At 37.4% G+C, this 12223-nt stretch overlaps 2 protein-coding genes across 5 annotated transcripts in view; both read left to right on the top strand.

Annotated features, from left to right (window-relative positions):
• Positions 1-159: 159 nt before the first annotated feature.
• The window catches only part of LOC113231247 (protein KIAA0556-like), a 16892-nt gene continuing 4828 nt past the window's right edge, over positions 160-12223 (top strand). Inside the window, exons 1-12 of one of the 4 annotated variants that reach the window (XM_026465477.1) lie at positions 160-450; positions 660-734; positions 814-917; positions 1103-1291; positions 1384-1688; positions 1761-1946; positions 3488-3625; positions 3697-3961; positions 9383-9619; positions 9735-9912; positions 10406-10602; positions 11728-11878. In XM_026465477.1, coding sequence (XP_026321262.1) covers positions 374-450; positions 660-734; positions 814-917; positions 1103-1291; positions 1384-1688; positions 1761-1946; positions 3488-3625; positions 3697-3961; positions 9383-9619; positions 9735-9912; positions 10406-10602; positions 11728-11878 — 2102 coding nt within the window. In that variant the 5' untranslated portion in view covers positions 160-373. The remainder of the gene's footprint in view (positions 451-659; positions 735-813; positions 918-1102; positions 1292-1383; positions 1689-1760; positions 1947-3487; positions 3626-3696; positions 3962-9382; positions 9620-9734; positions 9913-10405; positions 10603-11727; positions 11879-12223) is intronic. The other 3 variants (XM_026465478.1, XM_026465476.1, XM_026465479.1) reach the window with 3 other exon arrangements.
• On the top strand, positions 6086-9230 carry LOC113231246 (snRNA-activating protein complex subunit 4). The gene has a single exon (XM_026465475.1). The coding sequence runs from the start codon at positions 6253-6255 to the stop codon at positions 8878-8880; it is 2628 nt and encodes an 875-aa protein (XP_026321260.1). The 5' UTR covers positions 6086-6252; the 3' UTR covers positions 8881-9230.

The following is a 12223-nucleotide window of genomic DNA, read 5'->3' on the forward strand; positions in this document are numbered from 1 at the left end:
AACAATTATTTAATAAATTAAATAATATTAAATTAAAAAATATTTGAAAATATGAACGGCAACATATTTCATTCAAGAATTTTTGAACTATTTACGAAAACATCAAAAACCGTGAGGTTGTCCTGGCAACCAAGGTCAAACAAACAGCGCCAAAAATATGTTTCAAAAGTGGCAAGTGTGTATGAGATTTAAATAATTAAATATTCGTTATAAAAACCGCATAATTTCTTATTTTTTTACCAAATAAATTCGTGTACTATATTGCACCTAGGATTCGTTACCATTGTTTTACAAAATGCTAATGTGGTGCAGTACCACTGTTTTTTTGCTTTATTGAACGTAGGTGTACGATTTATATTCTAATGGATGAAGGATGGCACAACAACAAAATGGGTTTGAATACGCGCACAAGGATGAGGAAGTACCATTCTGGCTCGAAGACATTACCAAGTACGTATTTCGGGTAGTCAATACAACACACAATTTGATTAATGAAAACGATGTTGTCGATAGAGGCAATTTCCAACACAATGCACTCAGTGACTTCCGCTTCAAGGTTACCCACCCTAACAAAACAGTAAAAAACATATAAAAAAGCCCAATCATTCCGTTATTCGCTCCCGATACCGCCTTTACGTTGGACTTCTTTGGTGTTGCAGGGAGATGAAACAAACTCATATTAAAAAAAGTAGCAGTGATTCATCTCCAACATTTGAAGAACCTAAGATTAACAGGTAACCTAAGTAAAGTATAAATATTGAGAAGGAACAGAATTTTTAGTATTGCTTTGTAAAAAACATTTCAATTTTATAGATTCATACGCAGGACATCATTGGATACCTCGTTGGATGTGCTGACGAAGCCACAATCTCATTCATTGGCTCACTCAGCTGGCACCATGCGGCATCATAACAAAAGTAAATTATTATCCTACAATAAACTTATTGTATATTATTTATTAGAACAAATTCAGAAAGGTCTACTTAATCGTCATGCGTGTTCCTCATCTGAGTTATTATTTAGAATTATTTCATACAGCAGTTCCTGTAAAGTATTTTTTCGTTTTCCCATTTTCTAATAAAAATCAAAAAAATTTGTTTAGGTTACCTTCAAAATGGACGTAGGAAATACAACATACGAAATAAGTTGGACTGGGGTGACACTTCGACTACAGGCTCCAACAACTCCAACGACTTCCTCTCAGACCTATTACCTCACTATGTAACACCGCGGCATCGCAAGAGTAACTTTGATGATGAAGACGACTTCCATGACGTCATTATGGGCACAAGTAAATTAGTTATTAGTGTTTTGAATTTTTAGTTCTTAATGTGTGTGAGACGTTGATGTAATGTTTTACTTACGCGACTGACGTTGTTACAGAGTCTAAGGAATTTACAAAGAATTGGAAACAACAACGTTCGAAAGAAAGTATCCAAAGTCAAAATAATAACATAAACAGAAAATCCTCATTAATACAAGCAAACCCAACAAAGAAGGGGTCCTTGAATTCTATTACGAGCAAGACGCACAACGATAAATCGAAAAATGAGTTTGTGATTCCGGAATTACCGGAAGGCAGGTTATTGGAGATCAAGATTTATACCAATTGGGGTGACAAGTACCTAGTAGGTCTGAACGGTGTGGAATTATTTGATTCGAATGGGTCACCAGTTGCCATAGAAAAAGTAAGATGATATCCAATAGACCTGGTATGAAAAATTACTCTTTGCAAATATAATAATTTCGAGTCTTTGTAGGTATGGACAGATGCAGACACCGGCGATCAGTCAAAGCACAGTCGTGCTGATAACATTGGCGATGGCGTCGTGCGAACTCGAGATGAAAGACACGCTTGGACTGCCCCCACACCTCGAGGCGGAATTCCATTGGCTATTAGTATTTTACTAACTAGATGTAGCAACCTTGCTTTGCTTAGGGTTTGGGTAAGCTGATACAAAAAATGAAGCAAACATGAGATTTCTAAATAAATGGATAATCTAATATATTTATACATTGACCTACCAATAAATGGACATCGGTCCAATACAAAAACCTCGAAAAAAATGTCCGAAGTTAACCTATACAAACGTAGTGAGTGACATGTAATATAAAAAACTAAAACATTTAATTTAAATTGTAACGTCAATAATAACGTAACAATTTAAGGGCCCAAAAACACCATATTCAGCTTCTAATGGAAACTTAACAAAATACACCAAATTTAGCTTCGACTGAAAAATACTTGAACATAACAGTAATGGAATAGCCTTTCTCGTAAATATTAATTAATTTTTATATATATTATTATGTCGAATTTTGTATAAATTCACTTAAGGATTATAATAAAGAGTTGGGCAGATACATACATACAAATATTACTACAAATGTAAAAATAAGCGTGTACTATAAGAAATGTACCGATATTCCAACTAAATGTAAACTGAAATATCCGTTATTCTGAAAACTGATTTGTAATAAAACCGTTACGCTTTCGAGTAATTTTGATGATTTTCACAAACACAAAATTATTAGCTTTTGTTTTGTAATCTTCCTAAAAAAATACACTTGACGTTATGAAAATTCGTAATGTTATTTCGGGCAAATGTATTTTCTGTCTTCTAATAGGTAATCCCAGCCGTAAAACGAGTACAACAATATTTTGTTAGTTAATGCTAACGTTTACTAAAAAAAAATCACTTTAAAAATATGATTAAAATCAAAGCGACTCTATAGTTTTTTGTTCTAAATATTTCAATCGCTTGTGGTTCGAACAATTGAAAATGACCAAGAAGTTTATATAAGCTTCTTGAAACTGACGTAATGGGTCTTTTTCCATCTTTTGCGCATGCAATGTGTAGAAAAAGGACAATTAGCTATTTGATTATTTTGTGTGCTTTTGTCATTGACTTACAATTATATGGACGTCGGGTCCGCGCTAAAAAGTGTCCGCACTTGTAAGGCGCTAAAATCGTATACAGAGCGCGATATTCCGCTTTAGTCTTCATTTGTTCTACTGACAGCGCGATACTGCGATGACATTACAATTTAAATTTCGAATAGGTTGACTTGGGACATTTTTTTCGTGGTTTTTGTATTAGACCCGTCGTCCATTTATTTGTAAGTCAATGGCTTTTGTCATTTATATTTACGATTCATTTATATATAAATTAAATACTATAAAACTGTACAAAATAACACTTTTAAATGATAACTATGATAATACAATATATTCGTTTAGTGAAAATATGATACAAAATCCTGTTTTTACACTTTACTGCAGTAATTTTTACAAGTTATTATTTTTGTTACTGCATGATTGACAACCGCGCTGTCAGTCGAACAAACGAAGACTGTTGACGCTCTGTATGCGATTTTAACGCCCTACAGGTGCGGACATTTTTTAGCGCGGACCCGACGTCCATTTATTGGTAGGTCAATGTATTTATAACAACTTTTTGAATTTTGTTTGAAACATTATTTACAGAATTACAATAAATCCCGTATATATTCATCGCGAGGAGTCCGTTTAGTTCAAATCAAACTGGACGATCAGGTTATTTTTCACGGGGAAATCGCAAGAGCGAGTGGTGAACTCAACGGGCCTCTAACATCATTTGGGGATGTAAGTTCTCCGTCCAAGTCAGTATTACGGTTTCTATAATGAGGATTTTGACTGTTGTGTTGACTTTTCAGACAATACTCTTCACAAAAGACCCAAATATTCTGGAACTGATATTAGCGAGTGACACGAATTTTCAAGCTTTGCTAAAGGATAACCAACCAAACGAATCCATAATTGAGAAACGGCCCCTAACTGCAAACGATAGCAATCACAATATCAGTCCAATCGGGCTGCTGGAAGGTGACAATGAAGAGAAAGAAACCAAGTACATCGCGAAGGTTGTAAAGATCACAGCAATGTCCAATTGGGGTCAGAGACATTTGATTGGACTAACAGGTAAAGTTACTTATTTATTCACGTTATGTGCTCCATTTGCTCATACTATAAGCACAGTAAAATCGATGGTTGATTCTTAAAAACACAAACATAACCTGTATTCTTTTTGTTACGAATTTTTTCGTGCAATGTGGATAACGGTTTCTAAAATATCGTACGAACCCTGCGTAGTAACCCTTGAATGATGATAGTAGGGCTACAGTATTACAACATCTTCTAATTCCCAGACTTGCTTTTCGAGACAGGTCGAGCTAACTCTACAAATTCCACAATATTTTCAGAAGTACCCGCGTGTAATCGGATTGCCAATAAAGAATTTCGTATGAAAATGGAATTCAGAAATAATTCACATTACAAGATTTATGAAATGTAATGTAACCTTAGAATTCGAACCTCATTTAAATAGACAAAATGTTGAAAAGCCGACTTGACAAATGCAACAAAACAAAATCAATTCAATTTCAAACATAGATATATCTGTATCTCGGTATGCTATGAGTGTGATATGCACAGGCTATTGCGATACCACAGATAATACAATACTATTACTGTCGTGGATAATTTTATTAAATTAACTATTGGGCCAGTGCAGTGTCAGTTTCGATGTATGCAGTCAGGTAATATCGAGCAAGAACGCCAGTCCAATGAAAAAAAAACACTACTTCACACGACTTAGGTGATAATATTGGGACATGTCCATTTACCATAGTTCCTTTATTTTATTCCATCCTCTAAACCAGCTTTTCCCAAAGTGGGCGATAACGCAACTTTGTGGGCGCTGCAGGCCTAAAGGTGGATTCACAATACACAAATTTTGGCAATATATTGCCACAATTTAACGCGTTGCGCGATATGACGTTCAAATTAACTAATCAGGAGCTATAGACCCAGAAAAAAATGGGGGCGCTGTGTAGAGGCTTAGGGGGAGTTTGTAATTTCATCTAGGAAGACTCTTAGACACCGACTGAGCTCTCGACTCTCGACTACAACTTGTGAACATCAATTAATATTAAAGAGATTGCTCAAACTAACTCGGCTCGATATTTCTCTCCGTGTAGTTCATATATCTGTCCTATTTTATTGAATAAATAAAATAAAAATCATGTCAATCGGCAGCTCCGTTTCGATGAAAGTAGACACAAACAAACAAATAAAAAGGCAACAGACAGTTTCGCATTTTAATAGTTATTAGTGTTCCTAGATAGGTAATTTTCGCAGATAAAAGACCGCGGGCAATCATGTTTTAACAAGTTTTTGTTAAATAATCCGATTCGTTCATTCCTGTATTAATCAGCTGGTTCATGAATACTTATTCTTACTAGTTGAGTACGATTGAGCGTCGAATGAGATAAACGAGTTTATGTATGTTTGTCTTATTCCTGTCGGTGCGTGCTGCTTATGCAATCTTATGTTTAAACAACGTAATATTTATTTTATTTTCATTTGCGGTTAAGGCTTAAGTTCAACACTTACGTATTTCTCAAAACAAAACAATGTCGGAAGTAAAAAAGAAAGGACGGCAATACTGTGCGGAATACATAAATTCGGATTCATTGAAAAACCGATCCCGCAATTGTAACCTGGATTGTGGTCAATCGTTCAACGATTCTTGATAGCATTCCCATCGTCATATTTGTGTGAACGTGGTTGTAGTGCTGTGACAACGCTGCTTACTATAAAGAGAAATCGTTTGCATGTTACCGAACGTGGTGACTTGCGACTGTTCTTGATTAAATTGGAACCTGATCAAACTTATTAAACAGCATCAGATTCAGCCTTTACATTCGTTTTTATATTAGAATCGGTTATGTTTGTTTTATTTTGAGTAAAAGATACTCTGTCTGAATACCATAAAGTTGCGTTTCAATAATCATTCTCATTGGCAGATGTAGGTGAAAAAGTGGGGGCGCTAAAAAATAATTTATTCTCAAGGTGGGCAGTAGACAAAATAAACTTGGTACCCCTGCTCTAAGCCATTTACTGACCTTGAATTCTTTTTTTATATTTTAATATTGCAACCCTGGTTGTTATGTCAACGTGAACGAAACATTTTTTGTGTCTGTTGTCAGTCATTTATTTGATAGGCTGTATGGTAGAGCTATTACAACCTTTGCCTGCCCAAATGAAAAATACAATAAAAAAAACAATAATTTTGCGACACGCGGGATCATAGGACGGATTGTTTTTAAATATGTTTAATGTAACTCGCAGATGTACAAAACAATGCTGAGCTTACAATAAACATCCAGTGTTCGTGTACATAATAGTCTCGATCTTTATCACTAAACATCATGGAAATGGATATCTGTTTCGACTCTGACAGTGACGACGAGCGAGGTTTGCGTGAATTAGAAGAGTTAAACGCTAAGATTGAAGCTGAAAAGAATCAAGCTCAGTATACTAGTTCTGATCCTGTTGCACACTGTTCAATGTCCACCCCCCGCACAAAGGAAATGGAAATTAGCTTTAACTCCGTCAACAGCGACATTTTACAACAATTGAACATACACCCAACGGCATACTTCACCTCGTCTGCCCCAAACACAAGCGAAATGGATGTTAGTTATGACTCCGATAGTGATGACGACAGCGATTTGCGTAAATTAGAAGAGTTAAACGCCAAAATTGAAGCCGAAAGGAAACATACTGAGTGTTTAAGTGTAAATCCCATTGCACACAGTTCCGCTTCTGCCCCAGGCACAAGTATGAAGCAAGAATTCGCTAATATAAATGAAGCAATTGCGTGTAATAAACTCGTTACAGAAAAATTAAATCGCCTTGAAACACAACTCATGGAAAAGCTCCGTGAATGCCGTCAAAGGCTACAGGAATTAAAAAATCCACCACCATTAGCCGAAAAACATGATAAAGGGTTTCGATATGTCAACTGTGGAAAGCCTCACTTCAGAGACAAGGACAACTTCCCAGCCCCAGATAATGAAGATACTATTCTGATGCGTGCATCTGGCATGTATGACTACTCAAGTATTACAACTGTACCTGGCTGGACTGTGAAAGATAAAAGCAACTTTTTCCAAGAGATATTAAAGATGTCGAGGAATCTTAGGAAAAATGAACTCAACTCCCGAATTGCTCAGTTGCAGAGAGAATACAAAGGCAAAAAGAAAAGTACAAGTTACCAAAAAGAAATGGCTTTTTTAACCAAAGAGATTGAAAGAGTAAATAAGAAGCCTATGAAAGATGTAGCATTGCCAATTGATCAGGATTATGACTGGGATGCTGTAGCCAACACACTCAACCGGAGGCACAGTGCTCAAGAATACAGAGCTTTCTGGAAATTATTTTTGCATCCATCTATCAATAAATCTTGTTGGACAACCCCAGAGCATGTGGCGCTGCAAAGAATTGCACATGCCCATAATTTTCAAGATTGGGATACAATTGCAGCAGAACTAAACACTGGCAGAAGTGGTTATCAATGTTTTGTGTACTTTCGTTCCAATGTGAGCAACTCCATAACTGGTCAGAAGTGGTCCAAGGATGAGGAATTGTATCTGCAAAGATTAATTCATTTCTATAGAGAAAATGATTATATTCCATGGGGGAAAATAGCAGCATCCATGGAGGGCAGAACCAAAGTTCAAGTTTACAATAAATATTTGAGACTCTCTGAGTCAAGGAAAGGCAGATTTTTGCCGGAAGAAGATGCTGTGATTTTAACATGCACTAAAAAACTTGGTTCAAACTTTAGAGCAATGACAAAATACTTGCCAGGTCGGTCAGCCACACAGATTAGAACGAGATACCAAGTCTTGGAAAGTAAAAAGAACAATACATCTGTTGTATGGACTGTGGAAGAAGATAAAAAGCTTATTCAAATAATGGCTAACCAGGATTCTTCAACAAATTATTCCAGTATAATGGAACACTTTCCTGGTAAAGATAGAGTGCACATACGAGCCAGATATGTCACTTTGGTAAAATGGATGAGGAAACATCCTAACAGAGATATTTCTCAGGCACCTAGAAGAGGAGCACGACGTCTCGGTCATGGTCGTGCTGAAAACAACATAAATGAAGCCCTTCAAAACCTGAAAAGTAGGATTCAGACTGAAGTAGAAAAAACAAAATCTAAGAGAGTATGCAAAAATTCATCAGAAAGTGACATTGAAGCAGGTATAATAGCATTTCTTATAAATGAAAAGAATAGTGAAGATGAGCAAAGGAGAGCAGATTTGTGTGATGGTGAAAAATTAGCACTAAATGAGAATTCTGATATTCCATCCACATCACCTAATTCAGTTGACATGTATAAGCTATTGGTTTTGCTGAAAGCAAAGCTAAATAAGAGTAAGTTCCAAAAGAGCAGTCTTTCTGAGCAATATCCTGATTTGTTGCTAGATCAACAAGATTGTCTAGTTAAAGTAAAGTCATATTCCAAAAAGGCCACTATTAAAACAGTAGTGCTTGATGATAAACCTGATATTTGGGGTGAGAGGCCTTTAAAAAAAATCACTCATGTATTCCCACCAAATTATGCAACAATAACAGGATGTAGAAAGTTAATGGCTTTAGCGCTGTTGAAACCTGAGAAGCGTGCATTGCACTTCAACATACTGGCTCGTAGAAATGTTTTATTCAAAGAACAAATGGAGCTATTGATTGAGAGGTTTAACACACTTTTTGTTTGGCCTTTGCTGCTATCAAATCAATCTCTGGACGAAGTTAAGCGCGGTATTCCTACAGCATCAAACCCATGTACCTGTGAGCCAAAATTAAGTAATTACAGAGTTAACTTTGCTAATGGCTTTGCCATTCCAAAACCAATATTCATTCCTAAGAGAGACAGAGTAACTGATGCAGATAAAAATATAGACCTGGACAAAAATGTTGAAGAAAAGGATATTAACATCAAGGACTTGTATGTTGGTAGTGATGACTTTATGTTTATGGATTAAGTATAAACTGTATGGCATATACATATGTCACCACATTTGTAAATTCAACAATATGTTACTCTCATTTGTTATTTCCATGCATTTAGTTAAGATCTGACTACATTTAGTTAATTTTAAACCAAGCTCTCACTACAGTGCCGCACACATTTCCAATTATGTAAGTCTCATGGAAATGTGTATTCTAGAGTGGCCTAAAGTTAAATAATATTAACTTGTTACATTATAGTTTTGGAGAAGTGTACGAATGGTCGCACTTCTGAGTAAATAATTTATAAACTATATCGCTAAGCAACGTAATTACATACTTTGTAACTTATGTATAAGACATTAGCTATAAAATAAACGGATCTCAATGTGATAGTTTTGTTTTTCTCTTTACCTTTAGAAATACGTAAAATAAAATATCGTTACACTGAACTGTTATTTTATACATAAAATTCGCATTTAGTTCAACTAGCTTTTGATCTCTATAATGATTATCGGGTTTTTATTTGTTGCCTAGGCATTGAAATCCTCTGCTACAATAAACCAGTGAAAATTCACCGTGCATACGCGTATCTGTCGTTTATATCGGACGAAGAGTCTTCACCGCACGAACAGGGGCCTCTGATTGAGTGTAAGAATCTATTCAATGGACGAAATATCTCCACAGAGTTTAAGGACATGTGGTGTACTAACTTTTCACCAGAACAATTCTGCCACATTGTCATGGAGTTGATAGAACCTAATGAGATTACAAGTAGGTATAGTATTTATTGGATATATTTCAATTTATTGGTTGTCATTATGAAATACGTTACCAACTATCAGTGTCATTGTATTTTCGCGCCAGTTGATAAAAAAAAAATATTCAGGCATTCGCATCTGGAACTACAACGCCAATATGGAGCTATCGTACATAGGCGTTAAACACATCCGCATTTATTTGGACGGTGTAGCATTGCACTACCGCCCTGTGCTGCTCCGCCGAGCTCCTGGAGACACTTGCTACGACTACGTTCATCAGATTGACATTGCTTCTATCGACGACCGGTATGTAGCGAATTTCTTAAAAACTCGATTTTTACTATCCCTATAAGGAACTTTGAAACAATTTAGAATTTAGCAGCAGTAGCGCTCCTCGTGAAACAGTTCGTCCAGGGAAGTACCTTGCCTATTTCTGCGGCCAAGCAGTAATGTTAGCATTACTGGGTTCCGTTTTAGAAGGGTAAGGGTGCTGGTGAAATTACAGGCACACGAGACTTGTCAACTTATGCCTCAGGGTGACGGGCGCAGTGGCAGTGCTCCTCCATCTTTGCGATTTAAAGCTCGTGAGTGGCATTGCAACTGTTGTGGACAGGCGTGTAGTTTACTATCAGGCGCACGATTTGTTCGTCCCGTCACATGATATTATAAAAAAAAACCCGGGAGCAGAAAATGTTTGTTTAAAAACCCAGTACCTAACATTTGGGAGCCTGTCAATATTAGTCAAGGTTGTTAATTTAGTACAGATGGTATTCGATGTGATGTTTTGTGCCACTAATAGGTTGGAAGACGCGAATGATTCAGATAGCTTCCGTATGGACTGCCTGGTGTACGGGACAAGTGTGGACATGGGCGCACCCACTGGCTTCGTGCTGCAGATCAGCATTTTCTCCACGTGGGGTGACCCGTACTACGTGGGCTTAACTGGAGTTGAGCTCTACGACCCGCATGGGAATATGATACAGCTTACTGAAACGAGTGAGTTTTTAATATTAATTTAACAAATTATATCCCATCTGCTACGCCCAGCACAAAACTCCTCCGAAATCGCAGGAGAGACGATTTTGGTATATAAAGATTTGAACGACGTCGATCAATAATCCAAGTTGTTAAATGGCACGAACAGCAGCATGAAATACTATAAACAAAAACTTTTGGCGTCGGAGACCAAGATCGTCACTGAGTAAACGAAGTAAACATACCCCATTCCGGGAGATAGTAGCTGTAGGCACAGGCGCAACGTTCATGCAGGTAAAAAGTTTTGGAACATCTCCTTTGTTTGTTGTTAACAGAGGGCTTTATATTACAGTTAGCACTTACCGTGTTTTTGACAACGCCAAATATGTTTAAAAACGGATTTTTCTTTTAATACAGCTTGTACAGGGTTAAGAGCACGTGAAACTTGACACTTAAGATTTAAATTCAACAAAAGCGGGCCAAAAATATCAAGGTTGATGTGCTATTGACTGTCCCTGGCCTAACACGACAGTTCTACCGTAGTAGCTGAACTGTGTTGTTGTGATAAGTTCAATAAAGCATAGCATTAGGCCCCTCTACAGTCGCTCTATCGCGCGTGCTCAGGAGCGTACAAGATAACACGGGAAAGCCTGCTGCTGTTGGAAGTTTTTTAAGCTAATGTTCTTTCGCGCGCCATTCCATGCATCAGTGTAAGTAAAGGCTAATCGCGCAGGATAGACAGCGTGAAACTGGCTCGTGTTGAAGTGTGTGCATCATCATGTTCGCTGATGTTAGTCTATTCAAAAAGAATTCTTTAGTTTTTTTAGTCTTTACTTCAGTCTTTTTTCGTTACTTTAGTTATTTCCCTCGCCTTGCTTGACAAAAGCACTATAAATATATACCTCGGCGGCAACGAGGATTGCCTAACTCGTATATCGTAGTAAGTCATATTCGTCCGACAATCCTTTCCTATCCCGACCTGTGAAGACAACCTCAGAACGCACAATTCCGCGCGCAACTGATGAGCGCGGTCTTTCCCTTTTCCTTCCAACATCTTTACAGGCGGGCTTAATCGCGCACGATTGCTGTATCGCGCACGATTGCTGTATCACGGGCGATAGAGTCTGAGTAAAGCTATTGTTGCAGACGTGTGTGCGCACCCGGCTAGCGTGAACGTGCTGGAGCCTCTTGCGCAGGACGTGCGTACGCCCGACAAGCTCATCGACGGCGTCAATGCACGCGTTGGTGACGGCGCACACTCCTGGCTCACGCCCGTGTTGCCTGACACTCTCAACAGGTATAGTTTAACATGGACGTCTCTTGGCCACGACTATGGGATAGGATAGCTATATTGAGATACGAAATTTTGCTTCGTGGAGACATTTTAAAAGTACATAATTCTGCGTTGAAGGAGTTTTTTCGCGAGTTAAACGCTTGTCTTTTGAACCGACACTTATACTTTACCTATTTACAAACTTTCAACAAAACAGCAAAAGAGCCTTTTTAGTAATCGGACTAATAATTATATTAATACTTCTTGTTGCACACTACAACAAACACGGACATAAATAAAACACAAAAACACGATATAAATGAAGGCCTCTTATCGTATTCCAGAACTCTACTCATTGCTCAAGTCAGG

Source organism: Hyposmocoma kahamanoa, unplaced genomic scaffold, assembly GCF_003589595.1.
Source record: "Hyposmocoma kahamanoa isolate Upper Pololo Valley unplaced genomic scaffold, ASM358959v1 65, whole genome shotgun sequence".
NCBI classification, from domain to species: Eukaryota; Metazoa; Arthropoda; class Insecta; order Lepidoptera; family Cosmopterigidae; genus Hyposmocoma; species Hyposmocoma kahamanoa.